The sequence below is a fragment of the Scardinius erythrophthalmus genome (genome assembly GCF_964197995.2).
Source record: "Scardinius erythrophthalmus genome assembly, chromosome: 6".
NCBI lineage: Eukaryota > Metazoa > Chordata > Actinopteri > Cypriniformes > Leuciscidae > Scardinius > Scardinius erythrophthalmus.
In genome coordinates this window covers 4,672,790-4,686,061 of record NC_138226.1, presented here as the reverse complement: position 1 = coordinate 4,686,061, position 13,272 = coordinate 4,672,790, and the positions used below count along the sequence as shown (strand labels likewise).

Genomic DNA, 13,272 nt, shown 5'->3' with positions numbered 1-13,272 from the left:
ACCAGACATGCTCAGCCTGAGGATTTTAATCACCGGGTCCCCATGCACATGGACTTATAAAGAGCTTCTGTGTTTGCAGAGCAAAGAAAAGAAACCGGACACGAACCGGACAAGAGAAGAATACCAGAGAGGCTCAGTGTTCATCTGTAGGATACTAGAAATTTAACTTCCCACTGTGACTGACTCTTGCTGCTGGAGGTTGACATATGAACATATGCCATCTGATTATGTATCTCAAAGTTTATTGTTTGACATCAGGCTGATGTGGATTTATTGCACAACTAAAATTCTTTACCGTAACACTATAAGCTAAAAGTTTATTCTGTAAACCTTGCAAACTCGACATCTAAGAGAATATATTTGGCCAATTCGAAGAAAAAATATCCCTGTCTATATGCATATATAAGTAAAATAGTAATAAAAGTAGCAAAAAAAAACAAAAACAACCAGCAATATAGCCTCTTCTGCTCAGAGTAGCCTATCATCATTTTTGTCAGCCATCTCGAAAATATGTTGTCAAAAATTAAAAATAAACACATAAACACACACAATTATTCCCTCATGGTCCCAACATCCCAAGGTGGCACGAGTCCCCATGAGTCAGTGTGCTTTCATGTTGAAGACCCCGCCGGATAGAAAAACAGCACACACACACAGAGAGAGAGAGAGAGAGAGAGAGAGACAGATGCGCGCAGTGGTGTTTAAAAATGAGGAGGCAAATTCCTCACTTTTTTTTTTTTTTTATAAAATGTAAAATCATGTCCCAGTAAAACTTAATTTTGTTATATATATATATATATATATATATATATATATATATATATATATATATATATATATATATATGTTAATGTTCTTTTTATTTAAACCACATATAAAATCTCAAGTTTGTGTTTTTAAGCATTTTTTACATGTATTCCAAAATAATAAGTAACAATAATAAGTGTGAACTAATGTTCACCTGTTTTTTGGTAAATACAGTCACAGACATGATGTACCAAGCTGACTGCTCACCAAAAAAAAGTAAAAAAGAGGCAGGGTTTATCACACGAACCAATCATATTCAACCATAGCACGATGGGAGGCATTGCCTCCTCTCATGTGACTTTCCGCCATTCATTCTCAATTACCCCCACCCAGCGCACAAGGGATTAAACTCAATGGGATCAGAGGAGGCAAGAGAGACGCGACTCCCACTAATGTCAAATTTTTGCGTTGTTTTATTTTTGTAAAATGGGTTATTTTCTCATCCAATTTTTTGAGGAGGCACTGCCTCCCTTGCCTCCTCGGAGGAAACTAATATACTAACAACAACAGTCAAAGGTCACCCACGTTGGTTTGGATGTAACATCGCACTCTAAATGGTTAAAACAGCTTTTAAAGGTTTGTAGTGGACACCAGCATCAGATGGTTAAAGAGTTGTTTATCTGGAACAGATAAACAGTTTTAATTCTGAGTTCAAGCACTACAAACTACACAGATTTAGAGTCATTTCCATATGGGTGCTCTTGAGGGCAGAGCACTTGAAGTGAGAAGAGATTTACTGACTCATAAACGGTTTTAAGTGTTTATCATTGCATATTGCATACTGTTTTAAAACATGAGTAGACATTATCCAGCATACTGTGCAGTGTGAGGTAAGCAGTATGCTAGTATTCCATTTAAAACACTGCCAAACAGTAGTATGCTACATTGTTGTCACATGACCTCTCTGTGGCATAAGAATGGCATGCAATTATCATCTCGGAAATAAAAACAGTTGCATTTTTTATTCGATTGTAGGCAAAAACATTGTAACATTTGCCAGTCTGATCAAATAAAAAGAGTAAAAAAAGACACATTGCAAATGCAAGGTCAAGTACATTGCATTGTGGGATACAGTACTCTGTGCAATGTGCTCTGTTGTAACTGCACATTTTTGCAAAACAGATATTGCATACAGAAAGTAGCAGCTGTAGCCTGACGTTAGTGTTTTGAAATGTTTATTTATTTGTGTGTACATAATGTAAAATATTGCATCATTGCATCAATGCTTGTCTTGATGCTCAATTAACACTGGATGTAGTCATATCAAAACATTTCTTATAAAGTGCATGTATATGAAATTATAGATGAAATCAAGACTGAGCAACAGCACACCGCTCAATCTGTCATGATCTTAAAGCCACTCTTGCTTTGTCCAAGATGTCCTTTCTGATCCGTGGATAGTTGGGATGTGCGTCCAAAACCTGAGGGTGTGAGACATTCAGACAAACACAAGAAAGAAAGAAGATGCAACAGGCTTTATCATATTTGCATATGAATCACAACAGCAACTGTTGCAGCAGCCTTGGTTTTTGTAAGTACTTTTCCCATTCAATTTCTTCATAGACATTTTAATAAAAAGTTAAAAACCATGAGCCAAATCAAAATGCTCTGAATTATTCACAATATTTCAAGATTCAAGATTCAAAGCAAAAATATATTTAAAAATCTCCTCAAAAACTATGTAAACATGGCAAAAATTCTCCCAAATTAGAGGGAGTCTGTCTGTGATCTATGATGCCCGAATTATTGTGTACTCACTTTATGACACACATCTATAGCATCCACGTGTCTTTTGGCCTTCAGGTAATTGAACGCAAGCTTGTAGCCTGGTAAACAAACAGGAGGCTGACGTCAATGAGGGATGTGCACACACACACACACACACACACACACACACACACACACACACACACACACACACACACACACACACACACACAGGAGGTGCTTTAATCTTACCTATAGTGGGGTTGGTTTGATTGCTGTACTTCCAAGCCAATTCATAATTCATCGCAGCATCTCTGAACGACTGCTCCTTCTCCATAATGTAACCCATGTACTCATACGCCTTGCAGCAGGACTATTGTAAAACAGGATTTAACATCAGTCTGTTATTGACATCAGTGTTTTTCATTATTTTGGATATTCCATTATGTCAAATAAAGAGTTTGCCTGCAAGTTGTTGTGATGTTCAGCACACTTTTGTTTTTTGGCCATCAGTTTAAACACAAACACTGAAAATGTATCAAAATTAACTGAGTTCATGCTTAAAAAAAGAAAAAAATATCTCGAAGTGGGGTAAGAAAAATGAAAACTTATTTCAAAGCTTATTTTTCTTATCCTATTGGCAGATATTTTTTCTTGTTTTCAGAAAAAACTCACCTAATTTTTATTGCTTTTCAGAAAATAAGACTTGATGTCTTACGTCATGTAGCATCTCAAATAAATGTGTCTTGATTTAAGAATGTTTAGATATTTATACAAAAAAAACTGAGGAAGAACATAATTTTGTGCAGTGAAAAGATATATTTCACTGGATCATCTAAAAAGAGTCATTTTTTACCACGTTTTGATTTAAATGTTCTAATCTTTTATTATTTTTCAGTTGAATTTCTGGTAAAAAAATTATATATACCATGACTGTGATAAAAAAAAAAAAAAACGGCACCTTGTTATGGCGTAGGCACCTCTTCAGTAGCTCTCCAGCCATGTCATATTTTCCCGACTGGATGTAGATGTCGGCCAGGAGTAGCCAGCTCTTTTCAAACTCATCCGCATCAATGATGTTCCAGTTCATCTTGGCAATGCGTTTGAGCTGATTCCGGGCTCGAGGGGTTTGCTTCAAGATCATGTAGGCAGTGGCCATGGCCAGCAGCGCAGGAACATGATCTTTCTGCACAGAACACACACATTTCCTGGGGTAGGTGAGTGAATGAAGGAAAAGGATTCACCTTACAGGTGAAACTCGAAAAATTAGAATATCGTGCAAAAAGTGAAACTAATATATTTAGTATATATAACTATATACATATGCATGATTATACTTTTCAGAGGGCTGACATTTCTGTATTTAAAATCCTTTTTTTTACCGATTTCATGTAATATTCTAATTTTCTGAGATTTTGAATTCGGGGTTTTCATAAACTGCGAGCCATAATCATCAAAATTATAACTTTTGCACGATATTCTAATTTTTCGAGTTTCACCTGTATATCTGTGACTATAAACATTTTGGTCAATTAATGCTTCCTTGCTAAATATAAGTTCTGAACTTTAGACAGTTCGTACAGATACTGTAAAATTGACTTTTTTTACAGGACTTTTCAAGCACTACTTTCTTGGTTTTCAAGGACTGAGATCTCACTTATCAAACAATATCTTTATTATATTTTAAATCCTACAAAAGGTAAATAGCTAAATAAAAATAATCTAATAATACAAAATGGTACAAATAATAACGTGCAGCACATGTAATGACTGTGGAAACTTTAATCATTGAAAGGATACTAAGGCAAAGATATGACTTTCCTTATTCAAACTGATTTATTTCCAAGAATGTATGATTGACCTGAAGAATGAAAGCTGTAACATTGGATATATATATGAGCAATATCACGTTCATAGCCATGTAAAATGGCTCTATATCTGTATTAGACGGGCTACAGCATTAATTTTGTGTGAAAAGATTGTTTAATCAATATATCTTTCAATAATTTAAGCACTTTTCAAGTACCTTTTCTTAAATATGGCTGATTTCAAGGGTTTTCCAGGACTTGTATTTCCAAAAGTAAAATTCAAGTACTTCAAGCACTTTAAGCATCTTGTACAAACCACTTAGTGCAAGTTTGCCTTGAAGGTGCGATTCATGCTGTGCTTGTGTGGGTGTGTGTATTCAACATCCGTCATGTGATGCCCACACACCTCACTGTTTGCGGTCTCGATGAAGACGTTGAGAGCTCTTTCCACGTTGGCTTTCTGCTTGGTGGCCAGATAGCAGTAGTTCTCCAGGATGCGCAGCTGAACGTGTCCCGCTGGGGTTTGTGGCTTCAGCTCCTTTAAGAGCTTCTCCGCTGTTCTCACGGCCAGCTGCTCGGACTCCTGCTTCTCTGTGGAGTTCCTGAACTCGAACAAATGAAATGCATCATTAGTAAGACTGAATAAAACACCATAACAGCTTATGCAGAATAAAAGATATATTGGTGAAGAGAAGATGGTCTGAGGCACCTGGTATTAGGATCACTGTTTTCACTTGGCAGGAACATGCATCTCAAATGCATCTCCTGTGACACTTGTGGATGTTTCGAGTGGAATGCTCATTGTTATTTTATTTAAGCAGCTGTTTTAAACGGGTAATTCACCGCTGGGAAAGTGGGCTTTCAATAAAACTTGTCTGCCTAAGCTATAGAAAAATCAGTGCTACCTGACTAGAGAAAATATAGCAATGGGCTATTTTCCCTTTTGCAAAATAGGTAGGAAAACCCATAATGCACTGGTCAATCAGTCTGATTCTATTGGATAGGCTTGACCAGAGTCAAATAGTGCCTTGCTTGAGTAGGAAACACTTCTTAGCAAACGTGTAGTCATAATGGTGTCAATTTGTATTGTGTACATATCCTACCAACATTGCAACAATACAAAGCGTGTTAAATACACTTTAACTAATCTCTGTAACTGCATGTTGCCATTTCAGGAAAACTAGTGATGTTAAACGTGACAATGAACAAGTTTCCAAATTTGAGATCAGTGTTGTTGTTTTATATATATATATATATATATATATATATATATATATATATATATATATATATATATATATATATATATATATATATATATATATTTATAAAACAAGCTTTAAACTCTTGTTTTAGAGCAATGAATGATTGACAGATAAGTAGGTGGTCTTTCCTTGCTGTTGAGAACGCATTGAGACAGACTAGTGCTTTCAATACAAATACGATGAAGTCAAAATTATACCGGCATATTTAAAACATATTTTAATAACAATAATAATAATAAAAAAAACACAATTAAAATTGAAAATATAAATTATTAATAAATAAATTAATAAAAACAATAACAGTATAATAATTATACTAATAACACCGCTGCCTAAAAATGTAGCTTGACGGACCCCATTTACCTGTATTTAGCACTGACAACTTGTGATTAACAGATGTTAACAGTGTAAACAGATTCTGAGTCAGTGTTGTCAAGCCCGCAGATTTCCCATGGAATTAGACTACTTTCATGCTGTTACCCCAGGTTCATTTTATCTGCGAGATGATTTGGACTGAGATCCAGTCGTAACTGAAATGGACCAAAGTGAGATCTGAGCCCACTTTCACAAGCTAAAGAGCGTGTATATAAAAACTCAATAAATGTTGGACCCACCCCATGTCTCCGTCCAGGTTCTCGAACACCTCTCCTCCAATGGTCTCATTGTCAGGGTTGAGGCAAATCTCAATCATGTTGTACACTGCATTCTGGCCCCAGTCGTTGTCCTTCCGGGCTTTGTTAAAGTGACGCAACCCATCGTTCGGTTCACCGGTGTACCTTTAAGAAGCAGAAGATCAATATTCATGTCCATATCAAATTTGGAAGAAAAAAAGAGAATTAGGGTGAATTCAGGTTAATTGGGAAACTTTTGCCATTGAGATGACTGTTTAAAACTGTCCAAATCAACCTGAATTCATTTGGCTTTATGGACAATAGAGGATAAAAAGAACATAATTCTTATTGTATTTAATTCAGCAACCAAAAGCTCAGGTATCAAAGGTGTATGACTAATCAGAATCAGGTACTCAAGACAAACAATTCCCAAATGTTTTTGTCAGTAATACTGTGAAATATTATTACATTTGAATAATACTTGTGTGGAAACCATTCTTTGATGAATAGAAAAATCAAAAGAATAGCATTTACTTGAAATAGAAATCTTCTGTAACATTAACAATAAGCGTACATTTTTGATTAATTTAACCCTTATGTTGTGTTCAGGTCATTTTGACCAGGAGAGGATGTTAGTTAATGTTATTACATTGGACTAAAACTTACTAACTTTGCTCACACGGTATATTACTTCCCAAATTGTTTTACTTACCAAACTTTTCCACCTTGTTACAGGATTTTCAAAACGGCATTAGGGTTAAATGCATATTTTCTGAATAAAAGTATTAATTTCTTAAAAAAATTGACCCCAACTGACCCCAGACTTTTGAACAGTATATACCACTGTCTCCTTTGCCAAAATATTTACTTACCCCTGAGATTTTAAGTTAATATTTCAATAATAATGTAATGTTATTATAATGTCCATGGTTCTCTGATGTCATTTAATGGTCACATGACATGCAAGTACACATGATTTATTTAATGTAATTTTACAATTTCATGTTTTCATTTATTAGCTTTTCATCAACACATGAACCCCTTCGTGAACCCCAGTTTGGGATTACCATCATCATAAAGTGTTACCCTCTGTTTTCTTATTTTATAATCTTACCAAAGGTAGAGCCCTTTGCAGTAGTTGTATCCAGGCTCAAACTTGGCCCTCGATGAGTGTTTCTCTGCCATCTCGAGGAATCTGGGAACCTCCTCCAGTTTGCCGGCTCTGCGCAGTAGATCAATGAGGCGGGACAGCGTTGGGTAGTTGTCTGGGGGAAGAGATCAAATGAGTTCATTAGAGCTTCCTGGTTTCTTGGTTTTCCTCTGCGGTTCCTATGAGTGCATGGAGGGAAAGCTGACGGGCCGCTGCAAAAATGGCGCAACCGTTTGAAAACTCAGGAGATGAATGACACACCTGGTTTCTTCTCCAAGAGCTGCTGGAAGTGAAATACAGCCTGTTCATAGTCCTGCTTCCGGAACATGAGGTCTGCCATCATCTAACAACCAACACGGAGAAGACACTATCATCAAATGCCAAAACTACCAAAACTATAAAAAAAGTTTAAAATGATAAAAGAGCTGTGGGAGAATATGACTGCTTTGGTGTAAAAAAAAGAAATTTAAAACAATTTATTTATTTTTTTGGTCTAATGGCATCTTTAGAGGCTGACTTGAAAGGTTTGTTTATTTATCATCAATTTCTCTATAGAGAAAAATTTAAAAAATTCCCTCCGGAACTCTACACACTAAAGATGTTTATTCTGCCTCTGGATGCACCTGATTGGTCCACAGTGGTGAGGTTATGAGAGAGGGCTATCTGCTTAGGGAAACTGACCAGCGTGGCAGACTCGTTGACCGGATCGTTCTTCAGAATGGCACTGCACTGCTGTTGACAGGCCTCGACATCATCCAGGGTCAGATACAGCTGAGCCAACTCCAGCATCACCTGATTAAACACACAAACACGCACATTTACTCTCACAGCCGTTCAAGAGGGACACCAAAACGTGCTTTTGAAAACAATCATTATATTCTAAGTTTCAAAAGTCTGTTTCGCATTTTTTTATGCAATAATGCATGCATTTAAAAAAAAACTTGCACATTAAAAAGAAAGAAAGAAAGAAAGAAAGAAAGAAAGAAAGAAAGAAAGAAAGAAAGAAAGAAAGAAAGAAAGAAAGAAAGAAAGAAAAACTGCAAAACCATGTACAGCGCAAGGCAAATGTCCTCGAGACATTCTGCGAATTCTCAGTCCATTATTCATTAACCATAAAAACAGTGTTCTGCCAATTACACATTACCAGCCACATTTGACAGATGTTTCTCATGATCTCAAAAACATTTTAAATGGAAAAATTGGAAAAAAAATAGTTTTGTAGACAAATATAAATTGTGCTAAAGTGGGATTTAAAAAAAGAAAGATATTATTAAAAGATATTATTTCTTTATTTAATTTCAAGTAAATTTAATAAAAATAATAATGTAATAACTACCCATAATAATAAATAATAAATACAGTAAATAAATAAATAACATTATTTGTAATATCATCTTGGTGTTTAATGTAGTTGATTAAAACAGAACTGAATTAGCACCTTTCATTTGTAATTCCTTGGATTATCTAACAATATTATATAAAAAAATAAAGTAATTTAATAATAATAATATATATATAACATTTGTTTTCTACATTATGTGTTGCAAATACCAGGAGCGCCTTTTTAACATGGTCTATGAGGTGATTGATTGGTGATGGTTTGCAGTGCAAATGTAGGCCTGTGCCGTGTTCAAAAGCAGCACCACACACACACACACACACACACACACACACACACACACACACACACACACACACACACACACACACACACACACACACACACACACACACACACACACACACACACACACACACACACACACACACACACACACACACACACACACACACACACACACTGACAGACGTCTCCAGGCTCTGCCGGACCCATCCAGCTGCAGAGGAACACACTGGACTCACTGATCCGGGCCACACTGACCTTGCTGTCACTTTCACAGTACACAAGCGCCTCTTTGTAAAACTTGACGGCCCGCTCGTAGCCGCGCTGGCTGCTGCAGTGTTTGGCGATCTCAGTGCAGATCTCTGCGGCGAGCTGCTTCTGCGCGGGCACCGAGTCGGGCTGCTCCAGCTGAACACGCTTCAGAACCTTCGCCTGCACATCTCTCGCCTGAGCACCAAGCACAATTTCACAACAATTCAATCAACTGCATTGAATGGGCATTAAATTAAAGCAACACTTCCCCTCGAAATTGAAATCCTGTCATTATTTACTCACCTTCCAAGACCAGAGTTACATAGTTGAAATGTACGTGAAACATGAAATAGTAAATTTAAGAGGAGTGTTCTGATTGTAAATTGGTCTAGTGGATTTAAGGTGAGCTGTTGAAAGCTTTCAGAGCAGTGTGATTTTAGTATTTATCAATATTATTTTTATATCTTAAGTTTTTAATAATTTTGTGATGTCCGTTCATCATTTTTATTAGTTTTTGTTTTTCTATTCTAACTTCTATACAGCTTTATTTCTATTTCAGTTTTAGTCATTTCAGTTCTTTAACTTAAACATATCTATTTCTTGGTGTTTCATCTAATATATTTATTTTATTTCAGCTTTATTTACATGACCGAAAATTATTTGTAATAGTTTTAGTTAACAATAACAACACCATTTCAGAGGAAGAGACATTCAACTCACTCTCTGTAGGGACAGTAACGCTTCGTCATTTTTATTGACTTTGCTCTGAACCTTGGCGAGAAGCACAAGATAACGACAGTCTTCGGTAAGTAACAACAGCTCATTCACTGAAAAACAAAGACAGAAAGACGGAAGTGATTGCATATGAAAAAAAAGAGCAACTGCATTGTGCACTACACAAGAATTGAATTATATTAAGCTGAACCACCTTCCAATCATCAATCAAAAGTGCACACCCATGCTCTCCCATGACACACCCAAAGGACCTTTCTGACAATCCCAATTTCATTTGCCAGTTGTGTAACAGGTTGTTGAATACACACCCTCAAACAAATAATTCAGCATTTCTAAGGCATGACAAATGCAGTAAATATACAAGTAAAAATACCCAGCAGACATGCAATATTCCTTTTTATTGCTTGAACACACATTTCACTCCTGATCAGATATCTGTGTTTGATGACTGCCAAATCTAAACAAGCTAAAATCTCCTTTAATCGAAAACAGCACTTTTTGGTCATTTTGAGTTTAATGTGCTAATAAAAAAAAAAAATTAAATCTCTTTTCCAGGGTACCTGAACTGAGATGTTGCCATTTTACAATAACTTAATTTCTGAGCTATTTCTCACCAGGATCATGTGTGAGAGCCTCTTGCAGGATTTTTTCACAGCGTTCATATTGCCTGAGCTTCATGAGCAGGTCGGCCAGGTCATAACGCAGGAAACTCTGCTGCCCGCTCTTCAGCGCAGCCTCGTAATAGTTCATTGCCTGGGAAGGGAAAGGATATATGGTGAAACTCCATAATCAAAGAAGCTACTCTTATTGACAATCCCCTCCAAATAAGAGCCGTTTTTGTATTTTAAAACAGAAATACTCCTCTCAAAATGAGCAGATGTGTAACGAGCTTCCATTTTGAAAACGTCACTTACCTTTACATAGTTGTGGGTCTTGACGAGTGCTTTCCCAATCTTACTGGCCACAGCTCCATCTTTGGGATTTTTCTTTAAGGCCTGTTCATATACTTCAATAGCCAGCTCTGGCTGTCAACAGAAAACATTATTTTCAGACACATATGTCAATGTAATGACAAAAAAAAAAAAAAGTATGCCTATATGAAAGTGAGTTACTCATCAGACATGACAATGTTTTGGTGAATCTCATTTTTAAAAAAAACTATTTCATTTAAATATAACAGTATTCAATATATAAAATAATTATATTAATTTGCTTAAATATTTTCATGATAATGAAATACATTTTCCTCCCATTCGCATTACTATAATGCTAAATACATTTATTTTTTAAATGATGCAAAAAAAAAAAATAAAAAAAAAAAATCACAAGTTATTTAGTATATATTATTTTTTACACAGTTCATCGTATGTAGTATTTGTTGATAAAAGTGTATAAAAAAACGTAATGTTCCTAAAAAGAAAAAGAAAAAAAATCTGGAATTTCAACGACGGTTCCATTCTTTAGATAAGGATTCACTGTTTACACTGTGAAGTAAATATTTGTGTGGTGATAGAGGCAGACATCTTATAAAAAAAGAAAAAAAGAAATACATATTTGAGCTTCTAAACAAAGATCTACACTAACACACAAATGTTAACAAAAGAATAAACAACAAGAACCTCTCCCACCTCCTGAATGTTTATGTAGGCATCACCGAGTAACAGGAAGGTATGAGGGCTCGGCAGTTTGTCCACCAAATCCCTGATGAGACAGAAACGTAAACGCGTAATGCAACAGTAATAAGACCAGCGTTTATGTATATGAGTGTTTGATGATTGTTTGCACAGCTGTATCCGAGCTTGTTGTTGAAAACTGTCAACACATGTGAATAACATTCAAGAGCTGAAGGCCTCATTTTAGACACTATATAGACCTAAATAGAATACAGCGCATTAAAATGCAGGTTCAGCATTTCATTCAGTTCTCTAAATCAAATATTACAGATAAATACTGGTGCCTATTTTTAGGACCATGAAGATATTTGCAAAACCTCCCAAAATCTCATTTGATATATATCTAGATATATATGAAGAGATCAGATGCAAAAGCCTCTAAGTGCCATCTGAAATTTTCTTCTAGAATGATCATTTTTATCAAGCTCGTATATTTAAGTTCAGTAATTTCACTTAAATGGCAATGAAAATTACCTATGAATTGTCATTTATGTGAAATTACTGTAATATATATTAAGATACTATATTAAGAATACATTCATTATTCTGATGAATTAGTTAGGTTCAAGAGATATTAGGGGAAAATGTGACCTGGACATGATATTCAATGATATTCACCTATATACTGAGAAAAACATATTCTTGTAAGCTCTAATACATGTAGTGAATATGAGGAGATCATGTGACAAATGTTCAGGCGTTACCTATAGCAGCTCACGTAAAGCCGTTTCTCTTTCCTGTGGTTCAGGTAGATGTCTGCCATTTTTTCTTTGGCCTGTACATAGTATGGCTGCTCTGGCGTGATGTTTCTGAGCATGCTCAGTGCCAGTTCAGTATCTCCTCGCATTAGCGCAAGGTCTGCATTGGCGATAGTGACCCGAAGCTCCTCTGGAGTGCCCGTAAACTCATTAATGGCATCTTGCATCACTTTAGCTGCCTCGTGCTGGAAGTCAAAACTACTTTTAATCCCCAAAACAAGGCACTAGCAAAATAATATAAATTTCTACTGACAAACCATGCATAATAATGAGCAGATGTACAAAAGACATCATTTGAAATACACAAATTTTCTTCTGTAAACAGATTTTTTCAGTTCAATTCAATTCACATTTATTTGTATAGTGCTTTTCACAATACAAATTGTTTCAAAGCAGCTTTACGCAAAAAGCATGTCTACATTACAATTTTGGACTGTGTCCAAGTTATGTATTTCAGAAATGTTCATATACAAATCACACAGTTAGCTAATAATGTAATTATTTAAACAATGTATTCATTTAAGGCAGAAACAATGAGCTCATTAAAGCAATGAATACATGTTTGTTAAAGGCACACTATGCAGTTTCCGTTTTTCTCAAACAGCGCCCCCTAGAGTTGCTGTGGAGTACTTGTATTTAACGTTACTGTTGTAAATACCACTCACGTCTCTGCACTCTTCCGACCGCACTTTCTTCGTTTTCTTCGTCGACTCTGCCATGATTCACGTCTGAAATGCGTGCTAGTGTCTTCCACAGAGGCTGCTTCATATGTTGTTGATGTATGTGACGTCGTGCCGTAAAGCAAGTCGCGATTCTCGCGAGTTTTGTCGGGGCGCCACCTCTCAAACTTGCATTAGTGGTTTTGCCCCCCCCCCCCGCTTT

At 36.0% G+C, this 13,272-nt stretch overlaps 1 protein-coding gene across 1 annotated transcript in view; it reads right to left on the bottom strand.

The window, feature by feature from the left end:
• Positions 1 to 1,967: 1,967 nt before the first annotated feature.
• The window catches only part of ttc21b (tetratricopeptide repeat domain 21B), a 30,743-nt gene continuing 19,438 nt past the window's right edge, over positions 1,968 to 13,272 (bottom strand). Inside the window, exons 15-29 of the mRNA XM_081368035.1 lie at positions 12,337 to 12,575; positions 11,588 to 11,660; positions 10,874 to 10,984; positions 10,574 to 10,712; positions 9,945 to 10,051; positions 9,231 to 9,419; positions 8,030 to 8,140; positions 7,610 to 7,691; positions 7,313 to 7,463; positions 6,202 to 6,363; positions 4,729 to 4,924; positions 3,476 to 3,700; positions 2,767 to 2,887; positions 2,566 to 2,633; positions 1,968 to 2,228 (exon numbers count right to left, since the gene is read on the bottom strand). Of these exons, the coding sequence (XP_081224161.1) occupies positions 2,151 to 2,228; positions 2,566 to 2,633; positions 2,767 to 2,887; positions 3,476 to 3,700; positions 4,729 to 4,924; positions 6,202 to 6,363; positions 7,313 to 7,463; positions 7,610 to 7,691; positions 8,030 to 8,140; positions 9,231 to 9,419; positions 9,945 to 10,051; positions 10,574 to 10,712; positions 10,874 to 10,984; positions 11,588 to 11,660; positions 12,337 to 12,575 (2,052 nt within the window). The 3' untranslated portion in view covers positions 1,968 to 2,150. The remainder of the gene's footprint in view (positions 2,229 to 2,565; positions 2,634 to 2,766; positions 2,888 to 3,475; positions 3,701 to 4,728; positions 4,925 to 6,201; positions 6,364 to 7,312; positions 7,464 to 7,609; positions 7,692 to 8,029; positions 8,141 to 9,230; positions 9,420 to 9,944; positions 10,052 to 10,573; positions 10,713 to 10,873; positions 10,985 to 11,587; positions 11,661 to 12,336; positions 12,576 to 13,272) is intronic.